The sequence below is a fragment of the Scylla paramamosain genome, chromosome 13 (assembly GCF_035594125.1).
Source record: "Scylla paramamosain isolate STU-SP2022 chromosome 13, ASM3559412v1, whole genome shotgun sequence".
Taxonomy (NCBI): domain Eukaryota; kingdom Metazoa; phylum Arthropoda; class Malacostraca; order Decapoda; family Portunidae; genus Scylla; species Scylla paramamosain.
Window position 1 is genome coordinate 8,197,573 of NC_087163.1, and position 26,913 is coordinate 8,224,485.

At 39.0% G+C, this 26,913-nt stretch overlaps 2 protein-coding genes across 2 annotated transcripts in view; one reads left to right on the top strand and one right to left on the bottom strand.

The window, feature by feature from the left end:
- Nucleotides 1-26,913, top strand: part of LOC135106398 (uncharacterized) — a 294,459-nt gene that overhangs the window by 7,835 nt on the left and 259,711 nt on the right. Inside the window, exons 2-3 of the mRNA XM_064015380.1 lie at nucleotides 5,015-5,204; nucleotides 19,935-20,078. The gene's annotated coding sequence lies outside the window, so the exon portion shown is untranslated. The remainder of the gene's footprint in view (nucleotides 1-5,014; nucleotides 5,205-19,934; nucleotides 20,079-26,913) is intronic.
- Nucleotides 23-11,455, bottom strand: LOC135106401 (small integral membrane protein 20-like). Its single transcript, XM_064015384.1, has 4 exons — nucleotides 11,295-11,455; nucleotides 5,058-5,175; nucleotides 2,267-2,323; nucleotides 23-1,213 (listed from the first exon to the last, which is right to left on the bottom strand). Exons 1-4 carry the CDS (start codon nucleotides 11,394-11,396, stop codon nucleotides 1,173-1,175), a joined length of 318 nt encoding a protein of 105 aa, XP_063871454.1. The 5' UTR covers nucleotides 11,397-11,455; the 3' UTR covers nucleotides 23-1,172.

The following is a 26,913-nucleotide window of genomic DNA, read 5'->3' on the forward strand; positions in this document are numbered from 1 at the left end:
AACATTATGAACTGAAAAAGAATTGTATACATCAGTTTTATTTTTATGACATATCAATAATAATCCACCAGCATTACCACAAATCGTATTACAATATAATTATCCAGGGATTTAAACAAGTAGCAGCATACCAAACATCATATACCTTCATCTATCTTCCTCAAAAAAAAAAAAATAAATAAATAAATAAAAAATAAAATAAAATAAAATAAAATCAAATCAAATCAAATCAAATCAAATAAATAAATACTCATGTCTACCTGGATAACTTGTTTAACCTATTTATAAAGTATATATTATTCTCAGCTTCTTCTTTAACTACTATGGGTTTCAGACTGCATGTTAAACAATTTTTGGGACTAACTCTCTGATGAATTGATGAATTAGAATTATACTATGACCTTGTGTGTTTTAGACACCACCAATTTTCATTACAATGAACTATATGTATAGTAAGATAAGACCAAAATAAAACTGCATAATATTTTCAAGTAATCAAGTAATTTATAGGAATAGAAGGGAGCTTTAATTAAAGCCAAAAAAAAAAAATAAATAATAAATAAATAAATAAATAAATAAAAAAATAAAAAATATGGGAATTCAGCTTAATGTAAAATATTACAAACTCAAGATGTGCTACAATGTCATGTTAAAGGCAATGATAGCCTCTGTTCCCTCAAATATCATTATAGTAGCTTACTAATACTTAATAAAAGTAACAACACACATTCACAGTATTGATGGTGGTGGCAGGAGCTGTAACATTATCTCTCAGTGGTAGAAAGTAGACAGTGTGTGTAACAATGTCTTACATGAGGTAAATATATTCAGGCAAGTGCTTGTCCCCTTTTGTTACTTGACCAGTGACAAAACCTAGTGGAGTGTCCAAAGCAGTCAAAATATGATCACAATTCATCAATTTGTCAAAGTTATTCCCTAAAAAAGGCTGTAACAAACCCTCTGAAACCCATAGTAAAGTAACACTGTGGTGCTCAACTTATGCATTCTTTTATTCTCTCCCTTTTACATTTATCTCTTTCTTCTCATGTAATATTTTCAATGTCCTATTGAGCATCATAGATGCAAAGGATACCTTTAAATTATTAACATTATAAAATATAAAATATTATATACACTACAGCTGCAATGTCTTTAGAAGCATCACATTATCACTATTTTTTTCTATCAAATGGATCCGACCACACGTTCATATCTGCAAGGAGAAACAAATATTAATTAGGTCTGAATCACACATACACATATGTTACCTATGAAAGTCATCCCCTCACTTATCACTATACTGTACAGTTGGGTACTCATCATACAATGCATTTGACTTACAACCAATGCATTATAAAAAAAATATATATATAATAATAGAACAAAATAATAAATATTAAATTTTTCTTTACTTCTGCTTACAACAGCTAACTTGGAATAAAATGGCATCACAGTAGCCAGGCAATGGAGAAACCTTTTCCTGCCAACTGCTAACCAATCAATGCCACACACATGCATGACCACGCCCAATACCTACTGTGGTATTTTCCTGCACAGTCATCACTTCGTTTGCCCTACCACTACTTCAACTGCACCCAACATGCCACCATGTCTTCCAAGAAACAGCTTGATGCTTCAATGAAGCCTCCAAAAAGGAAGAGGGTGCTACAGATGCTGGAGGAGGAGGAGTAGGAGATAACAGAGAAATTTTAGATAATTTGAAATTCAAGCTAGCCAGGCTGTACAGTCAGAATCACTACACCATCAGCACCTTAATTAAGCAGAAAGAAGAGATCAGTGAAGCTGACACCACCAAGGGATGCACCACAATGACTCTCACCTCCACTCCTGCTAGAAGTGAAAAAGCTGCTGCTGGTTTGGATTAATTTAATTTATTTTATTTTATTCATTTATTTTTAATAGATTTTTTTTGTGTGTGTGTGGGAGGGGTGAAATCTTTGAGTTTTGCCATTCAACCATTTTTTTGTTTCTAACAGTGAAATAATGGAATGGATTACAGTTGTAAGCCAAATACTTAAGTATACTGTACTCTTGTTAATGGCCCTAGAAATCTTTCCTTGCAAGACAATGAAATTCAGTTTTATTGGCAAGACAATGAAATTCAGTTTTATTGATGAGTTCACTAGATATATATATATTTTTTTTTTTTAATATTATAAATAATTTATAAAACATGAATGAAGTTATACTAAAGGCAACTTTCTTCATTTTAACAATCCATAAACAAATGTGCATATATACTCACTTCCAGGTTGTATCTCTTCTTGATTAATACCTCTACGATTTTCAATCTGAGCTTGCTCTGAAAAAAAAATAAATAAATAAATAAATAAAAAAATAAAGTTCAAAAACATAGGTCAGAAATTTATGATGAAGGTTCATTGATATTATAAAATTACGTAAAAATAATGGCACATCACTGTGCATAACTTTCTGTATTTCTGTATTTGACATGTTGCTAAAACTTTGCCCCAGGAGATGGTTATGGCCAAAGAGGCTCCATTCATTCCAGTCTTTGCATCTCTTTCTTGTTGGTTGTAATTTCTTGATTTTTCTCTCATTCCCTTCTGTTACATATGTATTCTACTAGTGTCTTCATTGTTTCACTGGAGGTCATCCAGAAGCACCCACTATATCTAAGATACTTATATTCTCAGTTTTTTCCATTTTTTTCTATTTGGCCACACCACTTTTGGATGCTGAGCTTGATCACCTGAACCACAATGAAGTAAGTTCCTTCATCTATACCTGACATAAAAATCAGTTATACACATATTGATTACTTTTTCCTTCTATCTGTGGCACTTCTCAAGTAATTCTATTTCAACCTTTGGATTCCATACATGTCTAGTCTACATTTTGTGATTGTTGATACAATTATGTCATCATGCAACCTTCTTTTTAATCTGCCTGCTATGATGTTAAAGTGGGAGGGAATGTGACTGGAAAGGATGACTGAAAAAAAAATGTATGAAGTTATGGCAGTATTCTAAGTAAAAAGTAAGAGGAAGTGGATTATTTCAATTGCACATTCAGAACTAGCAGTGTTTGAACATAGCAAAGGAGAACATAAAATGCTAAGTATGCAAAAAATTTAAATAAATGATTAAGTTGAGTTTGTTGAAGGTTTGACCATTTACTGAGAAAAAAATCCGTGGGATATGTACAGTCACCACAAAAAAAGTCAGACCTTCAGTGCACATGATCTAATTTCTGGAAAAATTGTAAAATAGTTATAAAATAAAACAACTAACACACAATTGGCACTTATTTTAATATCTTGCAAGTAATGTACATCTGTCTCCTTGCACCACACAGTCTTGATGGCATGCAAGAGGTGATAGACGTAGGTGGCATTGCAGAGCTGAAGCTTCCTTTTTATAAGACAGGGATATTCAACATGGTTGAGGTCTAGACTGTTGCCCAGCCACACCAGAATCTCAATCCCTTGGTCAACAAGCCATTTCTTGACTTTCCTTGCCCTAAGGCAAGGGGCACTATCATGCATGAATGTGATATGGCCATGGGTGAGGGAAAGCAGAAAATAGTCTTTCAGAACAGAGATATACTGGTCTGCATTAGTCACATTCTTGGGAAGGAACTACAGACCTCCTTGTCCAGCAGGACCAATAAAGCACCCACAAACCATCACAAATTTAGGGCATTTTACTATACCAACCATGTAAGCAGGGTTGTACTGGTTGACAGAGAAATGACATCTGATGATCCTTGGATACACTGAAATGTGTACTCATCAAACCACATTACCTGCCAAGCTTCAGTGATTCAGGAAGCATACTTCCTGGCAAAAGCAAGTACTTTCTTCTTCATATGGTCTGTCATAAGTGGTTTCTTGGATGCATAGCAGATTCAAAAGTGCAGGTTTTTCTGGAGGAAATGCTCTATGCTGTCTCGTGAGGCCAACCAGCTTGTAGTTTTGTAGGAAGCCAATGCTGGAAAGGAGGCCACAGGGTACCAGCAGCAGAGCCATGACACTGGATTTGGCATGGCTGGTATGCCAACATACTTATTTAGAATGGCACATTTTCTCCCCTACAGGTGAGAATACAGGCACTTTCCTCCTGTGCCATCTAGTTACAAGACATGGCTGTTCACTATATGGAAGATGAGTCAGGCAAACACAAAATATTCCAAACCCTGGGATCCCTATTGGGAGCAATCCAAAAAGTGTACTATCCTGCTTGCCATCTGAGAGAGCACGGAGAGGCAGCTACCTGTTCAGCAGGCTTACACTCTAAACCAGTGATTTTTAACATTCTTTTTGGCTGCAACTCAAGATCCTGTCTATATTGACCATAGTGACCCATATACCTTCATAAATACTTTTATTTAAAATCAAAATTATATCTAAAAGGCAAGAGCAGATAAAGGGTGTTTTTTCACCTAAATTATGTCTATATGATTTGCATAACCTTAGATGTTAATGGCTTAGGTATTCTATACACAGGATTAATACTCTGATAACATTTTGAATAGGTATATTGGGGAAAAAACTGTGCATATATCCTTGGCATCCTTGGCAAATGAACCTTGGGTTGTGATCCAGGGATTAAGAACCACTGCTCTAGATAGATATCAAATCTCACTTGAAAATAATCATGTCACTGATAGTGCAGAAAAAGCAAAATGGACCCAGAATACATTATCATGTATTTTTAATGGAGAAGTCTGGCTTTATCTGCCTGTAGTCTATCACCAAGGTGAGGCATGGGCAGCAAGTAAAAATGTATTACCGTAAGTATTCAGTAGATTATATCCTGCCTAAGGATGGCTAAGATTGGTAAAAACTCAAAGGTCATAATATCTATGTAATAAGGAAGTTATTGGAATATGGAAGAATACACTGAGGGGCTGAACTTCATCATATTCTTTATGTGAACATATTTTTGTTGGCATTTATAGGAAATGGAAGTGCTTGTATTTGCATTTACATTCTAACACTGTGTTCTTGTCTTCCCTTTATTCTCAACAGATGCTGCAACACTACTGAGACACCAGACAAATGGAAGACATACTGTATTGGCTTGAGTTCATCATTGGGTAGATGACGATGGGATAGAGGGTGGCACCAATGAAGCCAATCAGACCACCCAAGAAAAGGCTGTACCGCCACCCTCGAAGAATAGTCATGATCTGTGGAGAAAAGGACCAGTGTTACCAAGGTAAGTGACAATGGAGAGCCATCAGTATTGAAAATCATCTTGCCAACCACATGATTGGTCCTGGTACTAGAAACACATACTCCTACTGTAGAATCTGACCCCAGAATTTGTCACCTTGAAAGACTTTCATGAGTTTTCTCAAATCATTGTCCTATAAAGACAAATTTCCTATAATGAAGATAGTTACCAGTAGCCATCCATTTGGTTATTTACAAATAGAAAAACCACTGGAAATTCCTAACAGTAGATATTAACATTATATTCTTCCATAAATCAGTTCACATCAAGTTCATGAGCATCAGATAAAAGAACTATCTACATGTTACCTTCCATTTTTTAAGGTGAGATTCAGGGAGTGCATCATACATCAGAGCATGTAAATAATAATATTGTGAGCTGAATTCAAGCTGGACTGAATAATATCTGAGATATATCCCTTGAAGAATATGGCAAAGATGACTGAATGCTTTTGCTGTATGATTGTGGCATGTTCAATTGGTGTCTTCATATTTGCTTAAACCAGTCACTATTTTATTTTCAGCAACCAAATTATCACATCAAGCAGCAGTTGACATGTCAGTCTTAGGCCACCTGACTGCCAGATTGGTGCAGTCAGCTGGTCAGTCCTTGTTTCTTGCAGAGTTTCTTTATTACGTGTAATAATAACTTACTTCTCACCTTTATTGCTGTTGTACTGAGTGATACATCTCAGTTTGCTATCCAACAGAAACATTCTAAATTGTTCTTTTACACTTACAAGACACAAGAATCACTAATTTATTCAGCTCAAGCAAACTTATGAGTAATTGTTCAACAAGATGTTACATGTGTAAATGAAAAAAAAATTTAATTAAGATAGAGAAAATTCTCTAGGCAGTAGGTTTAACCCTTAAGATTTGTAATTTGTAAATTACATAGAAAATACATCTAAAACAGAAAAATGTAAATAATTAGTCTGTTAATTTAGTTACTTGCCATCTTGAGATGTTTCTGACAGACAGTTAATCAGTCACTTTGGTAACCAATATAAAACTACATCAGATCTGACACACCACCAGAATATGGTCAGTGTGCTCACAGATACAATAATGGGATGAACATTGTTCAACACCACACTGACTGGCAGCTGCAGTTACTACAGGGCACATAATGTGAGTTCTGTAGTTCATTAGTTAAATTTTGACAAAACTAGAGACTTTCTGTAAAAAAATTATTTAACCAGAGGTGTTTGTAAAGTTAAGATGGATCTTGTCCTATACCAGTGGTTCCCAACTGAAGAAGTGGGGCACAGACACTGTCATGGGGGGAGGGAGGATGTGAGCACAAGACAGGAGGGGATGATAGTAATAATAATAATAATAATAATAGTAATAATAATAATAATAATAATAATAATAATAATAATAATAATAATAATAATAATAATAATAACAATAATAATAACAGTGTGGGCCAATACAATAATAGTTTAGCCAAGGACTATCTATCTATCTATCTACCTGATTTTATTTAGATATCTTTGGTGGCATAGTTGGGAAGGGAGTGGAGTGGGTGATGCAGGGAGGAAGAGGCCCTCAACTGCACTGAGCCAGCTTTGGGGGGCCAAGCTTGCAAAAGGTTGAGAACCCATGCCCCATACAATGGGAATACTGGCAGCTCCAGTCTATAACAGAGCAGCTCTCGTCCATCAACAGCTTGTACAGTAATGTAAACTGGGAACATAAATAATAACCTAGAGCAGCCCTGTGCAACCTGCAGCCCAGGGAGCATGTGTCCCTTGAAACTTTCCACTGCAGCCCAATCCTTTAAAACCAAATATCAGAGGGTATGACCTGACCCTTTGTACCAACACAATACAGTGGAACCTCGGTTTTTTTACTTAGTTCGTTCTTGAATGTCGTTTGAAACCCAAAATGTTCGAAAACTGAAACAATTTTTCCCATAGGAATCAATGTAAAATAGATTAATCTGTTCTCAGACACCCGTCCACCATGTCTTAGTGGGTAATGACCGACACTCCCACTGCTAAGATGGCTGCTTCACAACATCTTCAGCTTAGACATTTTTTTTATCCAGAAACAAAGTATTGTACTTAGTGACACAAAACTCATCAAGAACTTTGTCACTATCAAATGACAGAAGCCTGACAGAGTAATATAGAGAGGAGCAACCCACTCACTGCTACAATGATATCTTGCTGCTGGGAAAAAGCTACTGGGAAAATGCAGTTGTGCAGTAGTGATGGCATTGTGCGTCATAGAGAGAGCCACAGGAAGCTCGGGATTCTTGTTTGTTTACATCGAAGTTCTTCAATAGGATCACATTTAAATTATTTCAAAGATTGAATTACTGTTTTACCCTCTGTGTCTCTCCTCCAAATATATAAAAACAAAGGAAATATTTATAGAAACTATGAATTAGTAATAAACTGAATTATGGTATGGCAACTGAAGCAATTATGAGTAAAAATTTTTGTTCGAAAACTGAGTTGTTTGAAAAGGGAGACGTTCGGTAACCGAGGTTCCACTGTATGCATACTACCGCTTATACTACTACTACTACTACTACTACTACTACTACTACTACTACTACTACTACATATTACATTTGTCTCAGAGAAATTCACATTTATATCAGGTGACAGATTGCACCTCACCTCCCCTCACCAGGTGTGTCTGCCCTGTGGGGAAACACCTGCACAAATACTACTTCCCTTTCCTCCCTTGGATTATCTTATGTGCCCATATTAATCCTTTCATCTTTGTTTCACATTCTCTTGATGTTTGCTGGTGTTTACCTGCTGTGGACCTAAATCTGTAGCAAATAGATAGAGACTGATCTCCCCATCGAGAGGCAATAGGGAGTAGGCACTCAAGAGTCTGAGAGTTGAGACTGCAGTTTGTATCTGTCCTACACCAAATAAATGTCCAATGCTACAAAATGTAACCCCTTCACCCCCTCCATCCTGAGAGAGGCAGGATGGAAAGGCACACTACAAAAGAGAGTCAGCAGTGTACTTGCCCAAAACATTGTCATACCAATGGCAGGACAGTACAGGTGTCACTGCTGGGTGCCAGTACTTGTCAGTTAGGAGACACTTATGTGACAGTTGTGAAATAAATGTGCAACACTGAGGAAATTGTATATAGTTAGAAAAGTATTTTGCTGTCACATCAGAAGAAATACAAATTGCATAGAGTTTTGGAAACTGCATACAGACTATTAATTGAATTTCTGAGAATGAAAAAATTGAAGTCACAAACAAAAAAAAAATAAATAAAATACTGTTCACTCACTGGGCAGTTCGATAAGAATATTGCTGCCCATGAGATGCTGTGAAACTCATCTGCTACCATGAGATGCAGCAAGGCTCCTCAGGTACAGCCAGTGCCATGCAGGAATGGTGTCCTACTAGGTTAATGCTTCCCCACCAGGTCCCCAACATTGTAGGGGATAAGAGCCAAAAAAAAAAAAAAAAAAGGAAATAAGGTCACATGACTCTTCTTAATAACTGCCAAGAAAATAAATAATAAAAAAGTGAAATGTGGCAATGATTTTCTTTTATGTAAGATGGTCACCAGTCAAGGGCAACAAAACTGAAAAAAAAAAAAAAAAAAAAATGTCCACTGAGGTGCTGGTCCCTGAACAGAGTTGAAAGTGGTAGTTAAAAATTACAAAATAAGTGTCTTGACACCTCTCTCTCTTGAAAGAGTTCAAGTCATAGGAAGGTGGAAATACAGAAGCAGGCAGGGAGTTCCAGAGTTTACCAGAGAAAGGGAAGAATGACTGAAAATACTGGTTAACTCTTGCATTAGAGAGGTGGACAGAAAAGGGGTGAGAGAAAAAAGAAAGTCTTGTGCAGCAAGACTGCAGGAGGATGGGAGGCATGCAGTTAGAATGATCAGAAGAACAGTTGGAATGAAAATAGTGGTAGAAGATAGCAAGAGATGCAACAGTGCGGCGATGAGAAAGCAGCTGGAGACAGTCAGTTAGAGGAAAAGAATTGATGAGGCAAAAAGCTCCTGATTCCACTCTGTCTAGAAGAGCAGTATGAGTGGAACACCCCCCCCATGCATGTGAAGCATACTCCATACATGGACGGATAAGACCCCTGTACAGAGTTAGGGGGGGTGGAGGGTGAGAAAAACTGGAGATGACTCGGAATGTCTAGCTTCACAGAAACTGTTTTAGCCAGAGATGAGATGTGAAGTTTCCAGTTTAGATTACAGGTAAGTAAAGAAGAGAAGAAGGAGTTTTTGGCTAGTTAGAGAACAGACTTGGCATGATTCCATGCAGAAATATTAAATGCATGAGATTCAAGTGAAGGAAGGATCAAGTACTTTTGTAAGCCACCTGTCTAACATGTATAGCACAGGAGCAAGCTGTGTTAAATCCAGGTTTGGAAGGTTTAGGTCAAAAGAAAGAGTGAGGAATGTATGCCTCAATGCCAGACACTATCACCTCTGTTATGTGCTCAACACACAGATACAGGTCTCTGACATGGAAGCAATAGTCATTCCAAGGAAAATCAGCATAATATCTCCTCAGGTCCCCCCCCAATTACCAGAGGCAAAACAGCAGAGGCACCTCTGTTTTGGGGGATGCTGACGAGGGATTGGAGCGATACGACAAGACACAGCTATGAGATTATGATTGGAGGAACCCAATGGAGAAGATAGGGTGACAGCTTAAACAGGAGCATATGAGGTTAAGAAAATATCAAGAATGTTGGGCATATCTCTAAGCTGGGCAGGAATACAAGTTGGGTGTTGCACCAGTTGTTCTAGATCATGGAGGACAGCAAAGTCAAAGGCTAGTTTACCAGCATGGTCAGTGTTGGGAGAGGAAAGCCAAAGTTGGTGGTGAACCTTGAAGTCTCCAAGAAGGGAGATCTCTGCAAAAGGGAAGGGAGTCAGAATGTGCTCCACTTTGGAAGTTAAGTAGTCAAAGAATTTCTTATAGTCAGAGGAGTTAGGTGACAGGTATACAGCACAGATAAATTTAGTTTGAGAGAGACTCTGTAGTCATAGACAGATGATGGAAAACTCATAAGATTCAAGAGCATGGATACGAAAGCAAGTTAAGTCACTGCACACATAGACGTAACATTGGGCTTTGGATTGAAAACGAGGATAGAGGAAGTAGAAGGGAACAGAAAAGGGGCTACTGTCAGTTGCCTTAGACACCTGTATTTCACTGAGGAAAAGAAGACGAGGTTTAGTAGAGAAGAGGTGGTGTTCTACATATTGAAAATTAGATCTCATGTTCCAGAAGTTAATGAAGAAAAAGTTGAGAGAGGGTGTGAAGACACTTAGGGTCGATAACAAAAAGAGCTGTCCAATCTGGGGGCATTTGTGGTCCCTTCTCCAGATGGGAACTCCAAGGCTGGAGTATGAGTTGCCATATTGCTTTATAAAAAATTTTAGTGAAGGGTATGTATGTTATTTGGTGCATGTAGTTCCGTGAGAAGGAAGAGAGTTAACTTTAGAGGGCAGGCTGTGATTGCTCCCTTGTGTTGTGAGACACAAAGGGAAACATTCACAGAGATCACAGCTGGGTTATTGATAAATTCACAGCACCCCTTGATCTAGTGCTTTAGACCTCATTGGGAGTAATTATCGTTTCGGCCTTGTTTGGTTATTCTAGGCAGGTAAATATTGAACACAGTTGTAGATTGAAAGTACAAATATACATTCTTGGTGGATGAAAGCAAAGTGTGAATAATATTGAAATAACACTGGCATTTCCATCCGAGGTATAGGTTAGGTTAAGTTAGGTAATTTTTTTATAAATTAATTAAAATAATTTAATTGCCAATCCTTTCACTGTGTAGACCATTATAAAAGAAAAAAAAATTCGCCCAGATATAAATAATCAGTCTTGAAATTAGAAGGCTATGGTTGTTTCTATAAAACCCGCAGGGTGATAGAATGAACCTGAAGCTTGGAACGGCAGTTACATTTCTAGCTGGCCGGGTTGTGGGGCCATCAACACTTATAAGGCATTACCAGTACTGTTTATTATGAAGAGCTGGAACACCATTCCCATCTCGTAAGCAATATGTAGCAGGAAAATATTCATGACACTTACAGGCAATAGGGATAACACGGCAAAGAGGAGAGGGAAATGCACACACTGGTCAGGGGTCGGTCTTACGTCACTATCCTCGGCAGTTGATATACAAATGCACATAGTTCTATATCCTCTTTAGAACTTTTTTGAAAACCCTCTCACATAATTAATTCTGCATTTGACGAATTTATAATCACCTCTTCTTTGTAACAGAATCAACGATGCCGGAAGAATTTTTACATTTACCTCAGCTGTGTTTACAAGCGGTGAGAGAAAACGTGCTTGGCCGCGGGGATTTTAAGACACACGTGGCTATTTTGCAGAAGCGGAAGAATTCGGTCTTGCTGACAACCGAATCGGCTCTGGAAACTATAGTGGGCTAGCCAATTTAGTTCCGATAATATGAAAAGCATACCTTATGGTTTATGTCATGATTTGTTTATTATTCTCTGAAGACTGCAAATAGTGTACCGTTCAGGAATGTGGTGAATATGCAATGGTAAAATCACTGAACTTAAAAAAAAAAGAATGGATTAGATGTGTTGCATTAGCTGTTTGCTGCCATGTTTCGCCATCTGGGCCGCTACATTCATTGCGTCAGCCATTAAAGCACCCATGATCGCCATTCTTGAGATATCATAATGCCTCCAAGATCGGCACTACTTCAAATTTCTGTTAAGACTTTCCACCAAAAGGCATTGTCATGGTGCACTTCACATGTGTAAGTAGATCACCCCAGGCCTTATTTATTCGTCCGCGTTTTTTTTTTTTTTTTCGATGGTATGGTTTGCAAAGATTCATAAAGTTTCAGTAATCAAACCTTCGTATTGGGTGTGCATGGGTTTGTGTGCCGCTATAGGTGTTTCGTGTGGGTTTGATTAGTTGTGCATGATGTGGATACGTTGGGTGAATGTTGATGGAGTACATGTCATGGCGAACCATCAGTGGGATAGAATAGGTAATAAGACTTGCGTGCGGTGGAAGGTTTCCCCGGCTTTTCTCGCTATCTTAATGTGTAGTAATATAATCAGCTGAAAAGGATAACAGCGCTATTTGTCTGTAGCTTCTGTGTTATTATTATTATTATTATTATTATTATTATTATTATTATTATTATTATTATTATTATTATTACCATCATCATCATCATCATCTTTTATTTGCTTATTTATTTATTAATGTGTGTGTGTGTATGAGTGTTGTGCGTCCACGCGCTGTGTTTGGTCTCCCTCACTTCGCGGGTTTGTCTCTGCCTGGCATATATGTCGATGACAGATAGATGCGCTGTGTTGTGAAATGGGCAGATAACAAAATAAACACGTCACAACTGTACTGAATGCTGTCTGAATTGTATACATGGAGGTTGCGCCGCGAAGCCCATCCGTCACACATGATGCGACACACGGAAGTCTTAATGAAGCGAAGGGGGTGTTGGCAAAGGAATAAACTATGCTGCAGAATTCTCCACTTATTCATAAAAAAATCGTACTTTGGTAATTAATTCGTCAAACCCTCTTAGTGTTTCTTTTCATATTATGTAAAAAGATAATGGTAAAATGATAATGAAGAGAATATATTTGTGCAGAAGCATCGCAAGTTACGTCCTGGTAATTACAATTCGTCGCCGTCTTTCACCAAGTCACACAACATTTTCGTTCAAGTTAAGCAGAATAAAATATTAGTTTTATCATAGTGGGAAAGGAAACTCATGAGGGATTGTTAACTGCAGGACATTTTCGTTCATCGCAACACAATGTTTGTTTTAGCTTTGTTATAACCATCCTTGATTTCATTTGATTGATTGATTGATTTGCTTATTTACTTTAGGAAAAGGGCATAAGAGAAAAAAAAACAGTAATTAATGTCTTATTCAGTTCAAAGTACTAACAGATAAGGTGACCGAAGCCAGTCACATGTTATCAATGATGAAAGACTTGGACTGCACTGTAAATGTCGTGCTCTGGTCTTTTCATGAGTTAATTTTAATGCACATAAATGCACAAGTAAAAAAAAAAAACGTGCCTGAAATATACAAATACTCCTCATAACTTTGCCAACGTGTCACCACATCAAGCGGGTAAAATGTAATTACAAGTCACCGACGAGTAATGATTTCGAAATTTGCATGAACAACCCGTTATGGAAGAATTTTTCCCCGGGTAGGGCTCCGCTTTGATTGAAACACCTGTAACACCTTACATTTTTTCTTTGACAAGAAGAATAATGAACTGACTATATTATTTTTATGTCATTCCCGCTCCACGTTCTTTTCTCTTTATATATGTTTTTGATAGAGCATTTACGTAATGTACAGTTATTGCATAGTTAGTTAGCGTATCTTTAGTTACGTTGTAAATCGATTAATTTGGGCAGTCCGAGTCACATCTCACCTTGCTAGATGGTCAATGATTGAATAGGATATGATGAAGGTAAACACCGATAAATAACACCAGGTTCACAGTTAACCGCACATTAGGACACGCAACACGGAGTTAGAGGTCGAGGAGACGCAGCAGAGCATCAAGGCAACGTGTACCTAAGTATGTGTCTTTCACTTTCCCATCTGGCATGAAACGCAATGCAGTATTTATAGCCGCTACAGTGACTGCTGAAGCAATGGAAGCACAGCTCGACTTTAATCTAGGTGCCGCAATATTCAGCAGGTGTTAGGATCAGGTCTCGATATAGCGAGTACAGATACGGTGTCTCCCTTCCCATGCTCCCTTGACCGTGCCCCTTGTTTATGTTACTGGCTGCTGACATGCCGCCACTAAGACAACACACGAATAGCTGAGAAAGTGGTTTGATTTTTATTGTCTGATCATCCAGAACTTTAGGATTGCGTGAGCCTGTAAGAATTAGGAAATTGTGAAGTGCTGATAGATTAGTGCCATACTGTGTCCTTTGTTATTCATACTGTTATTGAAATGAAGGATAAGTGTCTTGAAACCTCCCTCTTGAAGGAATTCAAGTCATAGGAAGGTGGAAATACAGAAGCAGGCAGGGAGTTCCAGAGTTTACCAGAGAAAGGGATGAATGATTGAGAATACTGGTTAACTCTTGCATTAGAGAGGTGGACAGAATAGGGGTGAGAGAAAGAAGGAAGTCTTGTCTACAGTATATGCGTAATGTGTATCATTATTGGTTATGCAAGCTTAATCCGTGAATGTATCTCATATAGTATAATGTTTCTTACGATGTACCTAAGGCCTGCATGCCTTATTGTCATTGTCGACGAAATGCCATGAATGCAAAACCAGTGTAAAACAGTAAAACAACATAACATCACGAGTTGTAAATGTTTAACAGTACTTACTTGTTGCTTCTTTTACAGACACGATAAAATCATGCAATAAGCTGGATAAAACAAGATGCTGCATGCAGCCTGGCAGAAAACTTGGGAGAGAAAAACACGAGTGCCACAGACCAGTGTGTGTGTGTGTGTGTGTGTGTGTGTGTGTGTGTGTTGGAGTGAATAAAGGTTATGATAGTGATGTGTTGTTTCGTACAAACACAAATATATAAATCATGAGCTGTATGCTTAAGCTGACGCGAAGCTGGAGCGGCAAGGGACAGGATGCAACGCAACATAACGAAATAAGTTTGTGTAAAAGTTTGCTAACAGCGGCAAACCGTTGCTCTTTAAAGTGTCAGAGAGAATGAAAAAGAAGAAGAAAAAAAAATCATCCCTGCTGCCACTAGCACTCAGTAGACCAAAGCTTCTGTGTGTTATTGTATAAAAGAAATATGGTACATTTTCGGAATTAGGGCAATGTTCATTCTGGCGAACGAAATTACAATATTTCCATCGCTATGATATGTTATTATCATCGGGGAATCTTTGTCACTCATCCTAACTTAACACCTGTCCCGCACAATCTCCAGGCAGCGCGGCGCTACTGATGTATGCAGCACCAAAGTAGTACAAGACCACATACATACCTGAAAAGATTAAAAGAGGAGGCAGTAGGCACCTGCCGAAACGATAATTACTAGCAGTGAGGTCTAAAGCACTGGATCAGTGGGTGCTGTGAACTTATCATTAAACCCAGCTGTGACCTCACTGAACGTTTCTCTTTGTGTCTCACAACACAAAGGGGCAGTCACAGCCTGCCTTCTAAAGACAACTCTCTTCCTCCACACAAAACTACAAACACCTAATAACACATACACCCTTCACTCAAAATTTCAAAATTATCATGGCGACTCCTACACCAGCCTCGGATGGCATGCACCCATGCCATGCCAGATCCTGGTGAACTAGCCTTCAACTTTGCTATCCTCCACGACCTAGAGCAATTCATGCAACACCCTACTCGTATTCCTGACAGTCTTGGAGATACGCCCAACATTCTTTATCTTTCCCTGGCCTCTAATCCTTCTGCTTATGCTGTCACCCTCTCTTCTCCGTTGGGCTCCTCCGATCACAATCTCTTATCTGTATCTTGTTCTATCGCTCCGATCCCTCCTCAGGATCCCCCTAAGCGAAGGTACCTCTGGCGTTTTGCCTCTGCTAGTTGGGGGGACCTGAGGAGGTATTTTGCTGATTTTCCTTGGAATGATTACTGCTTCCGTGTCAGAGACCCGTCTTTGTGTGCCGAGCGCATAACAAATGTGAGAGTGTCTGGTATGGAGGCGTACATTCCTCACTCTTTTTCTCGACCTAAACCTTCCAAACCTTGGTTTGACACAGCTTGTTCTCGTGCTATACATGATAGAGAGGTGGCCCACAAAAGTTACTTAAGCCTTCCATCACCAGAATCTCATGCACTTTATATTTCTGCCCGAAACCATGCTAAGTCTGTTCTCCAACTAGCCAAAAACTCCTTCATTAACAGAAAGTGTCAAAATCTTTCAAGATCTAACTCCCCTTGTGACTTCTGGCATCTAGCCATAAATATCTCCAATTATTTTGCTTCTTCTTCTTTCCCTCCTTTATTTCAACCAGATGGCACCACTGCTATCACATCTATTTCTAAAGCTGAACTCTTCGCTCAAACCTTTGCTAAAAACTCTACCTTGGACGATTCTGGGCTTGTTCCTTCCTCTCCTGCTCCCTCTGACTACTCCATGCTACCTATTAAAATTCTTCGCAATGATGTTTTCCATGTCCTCGCTGGCCTAAGCCCTCGGAAGGCTTATGGACCTGATGGGGTCCCTCCTATTGTTCTCCGAAACTGTGCCTCCGTGTTTGCACCTTGCCTAGTCAAACTCTTTCAGCTCTGTCTGTCAACATCTACCTTTCCTTCTTGCTGGAAGTTTACCTACATTCATCCTATTCCTTAAAAGGGTGACCGTTCTAATCCCTCAAACTACCGTCCTATTGCTTCAGTTTCCTGCCTATCTAAAGTTTTTGAATGTATCCTCAACAGGAAGATTCTTAAACATCTATCTCGTCACAACCTTCTGTCTGATCGCCAGTATGGGTTCCGTCAAGGCTGCTCTACTGGTGACCTTCTGGCTTTCCTTACTGAGTCTTGGTCATCTTCTTTTAGAGATTTTAGTGAAACTTTTGCTGTTGTCTTGGATATATCAAAAGCTTTTGATAGAGTCTGGCACAAAGCTTTGATTTCCAAACAGCTCCTACAGCTTCTATCCTTCTCTCTGTAACTTCATCTCAAGTTTCTTTTCTGACCGTTCTATTGCTGCTGTGGTAGACGGTCACTGTTGTTCTCCTTAATCTATTAACAGTGGTGTTCCTCAGTGTTCTGTCCTGTCACCCACTCTCTTGTTATTATTCATCAATGACCTTCAAAACCAAACTTCTTGTCCTATCCACTCCTACGCTGATGATACCACCCTGCACTTTTCCACGTCTTTTCACAGACGTCCAACCCTTCAGGAAGTAAACATTTCACGCAGGGAAGCCACAGTTTGCCTGACTTCTGATGTTTCTAAAATTTCTGATTGGGACAGAGCAAACTTGGTATTGTTCAGTGCCTCAAAAACTCAATTCCTCCATCTATCAACTCGATACAACCTTCCAGACAACTATACCATCTTCTTCAATGACGCTCAACTGTCCCCCTCTTTTACACTGAACATCCTCGGCCTGTCCTTTACTTATAATCTGAACTGGAAACTTCACATCTCATCTCTAGCTAAAACAGCTTCTATGAAGTTAGGTGTTCTGAGACATCTCCGCCAGTTTTTCTCGCCTCCCAGCTGCTAACTCTGTACAAGGGCCTTATCCTTCTATGTAGTGAGTATACTTCACATGTTTAGGGGGGTTCCACTAATACCGCTCTTCTAGAGATGGTGGAATCAAAAGCTTTTCGTTTCATCAACTCCTCTCCTCTAACTGACTGTCTTCAGCCTCTCTGTCATCGCCGCAATGTTGCATCTCTAGCTGTCTTCTACTGCTATTTTTATGCTAACTGCTCTTCTGATCTTGCTAACTGCATGCCTCACCTCCTCCCGCGGCCTCGCTGCACAAGACTTTCTTGTTTCTCTCACCCCTATTTTGTCCACCTCTCTAATGCAAAAATTAACCAGTATTCTCAATCATTCATCCCTTTCTCAGGTAAACTCTGGAACTCCTTGCCTGCTTCTGTATTTCCACCTTCCTATGAATTCCTTCAAGAGGAAGGTTTCAAGACCTTCAATTTTTGATTACCGCTTTGGACCCTTTTCTGGAACTGGCATCTCAGTGGGCTTCTTTTTTTTATTGGCCTTTTGTTGCCCTTGGCCAGTGTCCCTCCTACATAAAAAAAAAAAAAAGGTAAATAATTAAGTCCGCCATGCCGAGACTCGCGTTGTTGTAGAATAAGACCAGAAATCAAACGGACATCGTGACTCTGGCAGGAGGTCACTCAGGTGGTGGGCTGCCGTGCTTGGCTGGGGAGGAGACACGGCAGGAAGAGTGATAGACTACCGCGGGAAGACAGGATGCTTTCATGCTGTTATATTTTAATCAAGCTTCTTATATCGACTGATTAATACACTGACTGATTAGTTGTAGTTCTTTTGTGGACATAACCTATCTTTCTTCTCGCGTGAAATTAAGCAATGATTGAATAAAACAGTATTGTATCCCAGGCATTGATCTGTGTGTGTGTGTGTGTGTGTGTGTGTGTGTGTGTGTCAGATGACGAAATGACCCGAACCTCAGTCAGAAAGAAATATCAAACAGATTATTACACTCATGCACGTGTATGTTATCATTAGATGGTCGTATTTTTAAAGGTCCTTTTGCTTCTTATATCTCTTGTTAGATTATAATATGCACTGCCACGAGAGAGAGAGAGAGAGAGAGAGAGAGAGAGAGAGAGAGAGAGAGAGAGAGAGAGAGAGAGAGAGAGAGAAATCAAATACATGAAACACAGAAACAGACACATAGGGATGCCGAAAATAAGTGTTGCTTTGATGCTACGAGTTTTCTCCCGTATCTTCCATTGCACACGTATCCTACTGACTCTCAATTACTACCAGTCCTGCTGCTGCGAAGTGACTGGATGGCGAGGCTGGATAGGCTGGATGCACGAAGACAGTCAAGAGGATGCTTGGAGGAAAGGTCATTCTGGTGAATTGACAAAAGGGTAAAAGAAGATGATAAAATAAAAGAGGAAGAGCTATTTATGGATGGTGCTGTGCTCAGAAAGACGAGGAAGTTTGGAGGCGGAGTAGGAGGTGGAGGAGGAGGAGGTGGAGGAGGAGGAGGAGGAGGAGCAGGAGGAGTAGGGCTTAAGTATAATCGTGAGGCTGACCTGAAAAAAGTGACGGGGATTATGGTTCTTGCACAGATAAATAGGAAGATAGATAGATAGATAAATAGACAGACAGACCGACAGACTGACAGACAGGTAGAAAAGAAAATACACACGGGGTGGTTTGATCATCTCGGGTCTAGTCTACTAGGTTGACAGGCGTCATCTGGCAGCCATAGTATCAAATTATAAGATACTTCCCTAGGGTTAATGTATACTTAAGATGTATGTACGAGTATGTTACGTATATACGTAACATGGATTTTCAACTGTAAAACCACAAGATTAATAAACAGAATATTATTTTTTATTATAATGGATAGATAGATACTGATAGACAGACAGACAGGCAAACGAATATATATATATATATATATATATATATATATATATATATATATATATATATATATATATATATATATATATATATATATATATATATATATATATATTATATAGACAAGCAGACAGACAGAGAGAGAGAGAGAGAGAGAGAGAGAGAGAGAGAGAGAGAGAGAGAGAGAGAGAGAGAGAGAGAGAGAGAGAGAGATCTGTAATATATGGAAAGGTAACAGTCAAAAGGACAGTTGGATAGACCGAACATTTCTCTCTCTCTCTCTCTCTCTCTCTCTCTCTCTCTCTCTCTCTCTCTCTCTCTCTCTCTCTCTCTCTCTGTCGTTTCTTTCTTTTCTCTTCTCCTTGAGTCTTCATTCTTTCATTCTTTCCTCTTCACTTTTCCTCTGATAAGCACTTTTCTTTAAATGTAGATCATCTCAAATATATTTAACTCTGGTGGAATATTTTATTCTGGTTTTCCAACTTTAATGCATCTTACTTTCCTGGCAATTCTCGAGAGTTTTTATTAGTTTTGCATTCTCTAAACTTATCTTAATATTGTTCGCTGATACACGTCTTCTTTATTTTACCTTTTTATTTCCTCCATTTCCAGGTTTCTCCAGTGCGGCAAAGTGGCCAACATGCCAACTGTCAGTATGCTTTGTTCTATCAAGTATTCGAATTTAGAGGGGGAAGAAGCTGCTGCCTTGCCAACTCAACTTTCCACCACACACTCGCATTGGAACAGCTGCAGTAGGTAAGTAATGATTTTGGAGAAGAAACTGATAATCTGTGACATTTTCCTTTACTATCTAAAAGTGTGGTTGGTTCGCTCGTCTAGTTTGGAAGGTTAGAATGAATAAAAAAAACGTTATAACTCATTCACCTTAACCTGTAGCTTCTTACACCGATTTTCTCCTTGTTCTTCCTCTCACCTTACGCCAAAACCTTCAACACTTACACCTAACCTTTCATTCTTCATTCTATGTGTATCTTATTTCAGTAAACGTTTTCTTTTTTGATTCCTCATACTCGAACCCTTTCCAAATTCTTTCTCTTACCTGTAGCTTCTTGTATCAAATCATTCCTTCTCCTTCCTCTTACCTGTAGGTTTTTCACATCAAAGCTCTCCTCCTCCTCCTCCTCCTCCTCTTTTGTTGTTGTTATTGTTGTTGTTGTTGCTGTTGTTGTTGTTGTTGTTGTTGTTGTTGTTGTTGTTGTTGTTGTTGTTATTTTTATGCATTTATTTATTTTCTTCTTTTTTTTCTTCTTCTTCTTCTTCTTCTTCTTCTTCTTCTTCTTCTTCTTCTTCTTCTTCTTCTTCTTCTTCTTCTTCTTCTTCTTCTTCTTCTTCTTCTTCTTGTTCTTCTTCTTCTTCTTCTTCTTCTTCTTCTTCTTCTTCTTCTTCTTCTTCTTCTTCTTCTTCTTCTTCTTCTTCTTCTTCTTCTTCTTCTTCTTCTTCTTCTTCTTCTTCTTCTTCTTCTTCTTCTTCTTCTTCTTCTTCTTCTTCTTCTTCTTCTTCTTCTTCTTCTTCTTCTTCTTCTTCTTCTTCTTCTTCTTCTTCTTCTTCTTCTTCTTCTTCTTCTTCTTCTTCTTCTTCTTCTTCTTCTTCTTCTTCTTCTTCTTCTTCTTCTTCCTCCCTGTATCTCATATCAAGCCTTTTCTACCCCCTTGTTCTTACCAATCAATCTTTTACTTTACCCTTTTAGCAATGTGAATGTGTATATTTTAGTTGATTCAGACTCACTGATGATATCCATTGTATCATCATGGCAACCTTAGATCCATTATCATTATTCATTTTCGTATTTATTAAGGTGATCTTTAATTTACCTCAGCGTAGATTTTTTATGGGTGATGCTGTTAATAAATATAATCTTATATGAAACTTTCCCTTCTTTCTCTTACTTGAAGGAACATGTATCAACTCTTTCCTTTCCCTTCCTTACTCCTTTTTAGCTTTGATCAATTTCTTTTCTCTTCTTTTACTTTACTTGATTGGGGGCTGTAGATTATTATTTGAAACCTTCCCTCTTTTCTCTTACATGAAGCTTCTTTCAACAACCCGCTCCCTTTTCCTTCCTTACTCCGTTTATTTATTTTTTTTTTCCTTTTTGTAATTTTTTCTCATTCGCTTGTCGTATTTTCTCTCCCTGTAGGTCATCAGATATCCTTGCACCATCCTTCCCCTCCCAACATCACTCCTTTACAGGCCCTCTCATCCCCTTCTTCCCCTCCTCTCAATCCTGCTCTCACATCCTAACTCTCGCTATCATATCCCATCCCTGCACCACCCTTCCTCTCACAAGTATCTCCTTTATAGTCTCTCATTCATCCCCTTCCTCTCCTCTCCTCTCATTCCTTCCCTCACACCCAAACATCTCCCCCACACCCCCACCATTCCCTTACCACCTGTTATCACTTTAGTGTCTTTCCCTTGACGTTCTTTCCCATTACCCTTCCTTCTTCCTCCCATTCCTCCCTTCACACTTTGATATTCCCTCACTCATCCCTCCTATTCCTCCTCATTCTCGTCACCTTCTTGTACCAAAAGTGAGGAAAGAAGAAAAAGAAAAAAAGAGGGAGAAAAAGAACACTAGGGTAAAAATTTTCCTCGTGTAACAAGCGGATCTTTTTTTTTTAGTTTTTGTCTGACTACGTAATCTAATATCTGGCCTCAGGCATCAAGGCACTAAATAACATTTGCAATTTTGATAAGCTATTGATGCCTGGAGTGAAGCAGTGTTACCAGGTCCGTGAGATAGACAGAGGGAGAGAATGGAAAGGGAGGAGCGAAGAGGAAAGATGGTAGGGAGAGGAGGGAAGGAGAAAGGAGGGAAGGAAGAAGATAAGCAACACAGTGAGTTAAAGTGTCTTAAGAAAGCATGTCTCCTTTTCCCCCTTACTCCTCCTCCTCCTCCTCCTCCTCCTCCTCCTCCTCCTCCTCCTCCGCCACCTCTGCCTCCTCGTATTCGTCTTTTCTCTTTCTTCTCATTCTTTCCTTTTTGTTCTTTCTTTCTTTTTCTTCTTTCTTTTTCTTTCATTTATTCCATCTATCTTTCGTCTTCTTCTTCTTCTTCTTCTTCTTCTTCTTCTTCTTCTTCTTCTTCTTCTTCTTCTTCTTCTTACTTCTTCTTCTTCTTCTTCTCCCTCCTCCTCCTCCTCCTCCTCCTCCTCCTCCTCCTCCTCCTCCTCCTCCTCCTCCTCCTCGTTCTTGTTTCTTTGTCTTCCCCAGCTTTTTTAGAAACAGCTAATCACTCTAATTCGTGTTCTCTTTAAAGGATATTCGTAGTTTTCTTCTAAATTGTTTCCTTTTGAATAAAATTTCTCTCCCCACATTCTCTCTCTCTCTCTCTCTCCCCACATTCTCTCTCTCTCTCTCTCTCTCTCTCTCTCCTCCTCTCTCTCTCTCTCTCCTCTCTCTCTCTCTCTCCTCTCTCTCTCTCTCTCTCTCTCTCTCTCTGCTCTCTCTCTCTCTCTCTCTCTCTCTCTCGTCTCTCTCTCTCTCTCTGTGTTAATGCTACTTATTCTGATACTTAGGATGTGGAGATGAAAGGTCAGTGTGTGTGTGTGTGTGTGTGTGTGTGTGTGTGTGTGTGTGTGTGTGTGTGTGTGTGTGTGTGTGTGTTTTGGATTAGTGTAAATCTTCGTAAAGGCTGAAATAAAACCAACTGGGCATAAAAAGAGAGAGAGAGAGAGAGAGAGAGAGAGAGAGAGAGAGAGAGAGAGAGAGAGAGAGAGAGAGAGAGAGAGAGGAAAAAAAAAGTGTTGAGGCAAATTGTTAAGTGAAAAAGTTGTTCAAAGATATTTTAATTTCCGAGACATAGGAGTACATACCGTGTGGATTTTACTTTGCTTTATTCATTTTGCCTTTTCTCCATAATTACAATGTGCGGCATCCTCAATTGTGTTACATATATGGGTGGACGCGTTGACGTGGTTAGTAGTTGACCTTTACCAATCTGTGCAAGTAGGGATTCCGTGAACATTTTATTGTCCCTGGAGTGAAAAGGTTAAGGAATCTGGGATTATTTTTTTTTCATATTGTCTTGTTAAAGCGGCTGTAATGGGAATTAATTAAGGGTTACTGGATTCTTCAGGTTATTGGATTTTGCAGGGGTATTTTCATGACTAGTGATAGAGTGAGAAGGATTCCGTAAGACTCACGAGAACCTGAGTAATTAACTTTGTATTCTCTCAAAATAGTCTTTATGAGTGTCCAAGGCATTTCAGGATACTGGTCTGGCTTTGTAACTTGGTATAATTAAAAAACTGCATGACCTCTATTGTACCGGCATACAAAATAGAAGCACTTAGATCATTACCTCCGAAAGTAGCTTACATGACGCCGCCTTTTTCCTTTTAACAAACCTGTACGTCCTCAGTCCCTCCCCTCCCTCACTTTATTGTGTCAGTGGGGGAAGTCACTCAGAGTCAGTGTGGTCGGTATTGGTGACGTGTTTAATTCACGTAAGGAGAGCTAAATAAAAAAAAAAAAACGGATTATGGTGACTGACAGAATTATAGTTTGCACTTGTGTAAGACAGATTATTGGTGCATATGAACGCAAGAAAATAAGGGAAGCTGTAAGAAACCATCAGGAGTATACGTCGCAGTCCCTATATAAAACATGCCTACCTATTGCCACCTGTCATCAATCTGTACTTTTTTAAAACGATTATTAGGCAGACTTGACGCTTCTCCCTGTATTCTCCTTCCTTTCCCCATGGTGGGCACGCCCTTCAATTTGGGAACCACTGGCTTAGTTGTTCGGTGATGTAGATATGATTTCCGTGACTCTTTTGTATGATGGGATAGAATGTTCGGTTAGATTTTGATTGACCATATTATGCAACCCTGACTAACACTCACGCTGTCTCTGATTGTTGTAACGCACTCGTACATCTCGGGAAACATTTGCTTATTAGACACTGGGTGATGCAGCACTTGATAATTGAAGAATGAGTGTTGCCTGCTGCCGTGGATGGATGGCCGGTCTGATTCAAAGGTTAGGATCAACACAGCGAATTGACGTAGAACCTTTACCTGTTGCTTCACTAAATCTTTTCTTCTTCATCTACGTTTGAAATTCTTTACGATACGGAAATCCGCCTGTTTGACTAACTTGACTTCATCTCTCCACCGCATCCCAGCCTTCCTTCTCCTCTCTCCTTCCTCTCTCAGTGCAGTTCTCACCCTCCACCGATTTCACTCTCACCATAATCGCGCAAAGCAGCCTCTCCCTTCCCCCGCCCAGCACCCTCGCCGCCACCAGCTGTCCCGGGCCAACACACCGCGAAGGCCATAGTTTTATCGCGAGTTTAATCCATTTTCTATTCACCAAAACCTTTTTCCTCTTGGCGTTCCATGGAACTCTGCCCCTCCCCCGGGTGTGAGTGTTGCCAGCGCCGCCTCACATGGCCGCCCTTAGCTTGACAAGGCGTGGCGGGCGTGGTAACGATGCCGCTAAGAAATATCGGCACAACCCCACCACGGATTCTGTTTTGAGGATCAAGAAAAAAAAAGCATAAAAAAGAGGGCTTTATCATTTTATCACTCTGAACGCTCAACATTCATAGTATTTATTTGTTATTTTTTTAAAATATTTTTATAAATGTATTTATTCATTTACTTTTTTCTTTCGTTCTTTCTTTTTTTGTTTATTCATTCATTCATTCATTCATTTACTTATTTGAAGATTTATTTAATGTTTTCATTAGATATTTGCATACATATTTTTTTTTTTCAGTTTTATTTGCTTAGCTCTATATTTTATTTCTATTTTATATTTTCTTCATGTTTTGTTTTTTTTTTTTTATAATTTGTGTTCTTTTCTTTTTTGGGGGAGGGGCTGAGCTGCTTAATATATCTTTCTCCGTTTCAAAAATTCATGAACGTGTTTTTTCTTTAATTTCCAGAGTCAATACTCAGGTATATTCAGAATTTAAATTATTATTAATTATACACTACCTATAAAAAGCGGCAATTTTGTTCATAACATTGCTGTGGTTTTCATTATCACTAATACTACTCATTATTAGCTTGGCAAAATTATCATAATATTACACACCTTTTATTTCGTACGGTATTAAAGGTTTGGCTTTTATTTCTAGGCTAGAGTGTAAATTATAATGTATCACATACACACACACACACACACACACACACACACACACACACACACACACACACACACACACACACACACACACACACACACACACACACACAAACACATGAATAATACAACACAAACACATATAATAATTAACCATCTCTAAGGGACCCACACACACCATACAGAGAGAGAGAGAGAGAGAGAGAGAGAGAGAGAGAGAGAGAGAGAGAGAGAGAGAGAGAGAGAGAGAGAGAGAGAGAGAGAGAGAGAGAGAGAGAGAGAGAGAGAGAGGATCAGTCAATAGCTTTTTTATTGTTATTTATTCATTTTTGTTCTCAGGTATTGTAAAAATTTGAAATGCATTGGCAAATATCCATTGTTGAAAAATATGAGAAAAATGTTGCCGCATTTCGAATGAGACCTGTGATGTTGTTGGCGCGAATTATAAAATACAGCAAATTGTGGAAAATGTTGCTGCATGTGGCTGGTGCATGTTTAGTTTTGGAAATGCCTGGATGTCACTCCTCCCCCTGTGTAAGTGCATGTGTGTGTGTGTGTGTGTGTGTGTGTGTGTGTGTGTGTGTGTGTTTGCGTGTCTGTGTGGTGCTCTGGATGGATGTTTTCATGATTTATACTCCCGCCTTCCAAAAAAGTAAACCAAACCTATGTTATATACAGTACAAAAAAAAAACACTAAGATTACGATACTTATGCCTCTCTCTCTCTCTCTCTCTCTCTCTCTCTCTCTCTCTCTCTCTCTCTCTCTCTCTCTCTCTCTCTCTCTCTCTCTCTCTCTCTCTCTCTCTCTCTCTCTCTCTCTCTCTCTCTCTCTCTCTCTCTCTCTCTCTCTCTCTCTCTCTCTCTCTCTCTCTCTCTCTCTCTCTCTTACACACACACACATACATACATAGAGAGAGAGAGAGAGAGAGAGAGAGAGAGAGAGAGAGAGAGAGAGAGAGAGAGAGAGAGAGAGAGAGAGAGAGAGAGAGAGAGAGAGAGAGATTGTGTGTGTGTGTGTGTGTGTGTGTGAATGACTTTGTGTGTTGGTAGGAGAAAGTGGTGAGTGATTGTGTGTGTGTGTGTGTAAGCTGTAGGTGTAAATGTCTAGGTGTCGTTGCGCATACTGGGATGGCGGCAGTGTTTATTTATATATCTATCTTTATGTTTTCCTTGCGTATCTCGATCGTACCTGTTCGCATTTTTTTTTTTTTTTTACACATATTTTCTCTTCTATTTTTCAGGATGACGTGGGTAGCGGTATCGCACAGTAATATTTGCGTTAGGGTTGTCTAGGCACTTACCGGTCTCATGTTACAGTAATTACCTTTTATTTATTTATGCATTGATGAAATTCCCTCCACCGCAAAAATACAAATGAAATCATTGTCACTGATAGAGAATTATGATTACATTGTTATTTTTTCATGATTTGTTTCAATTTGCACAATCACATAACTAAGTACATGTATTAATT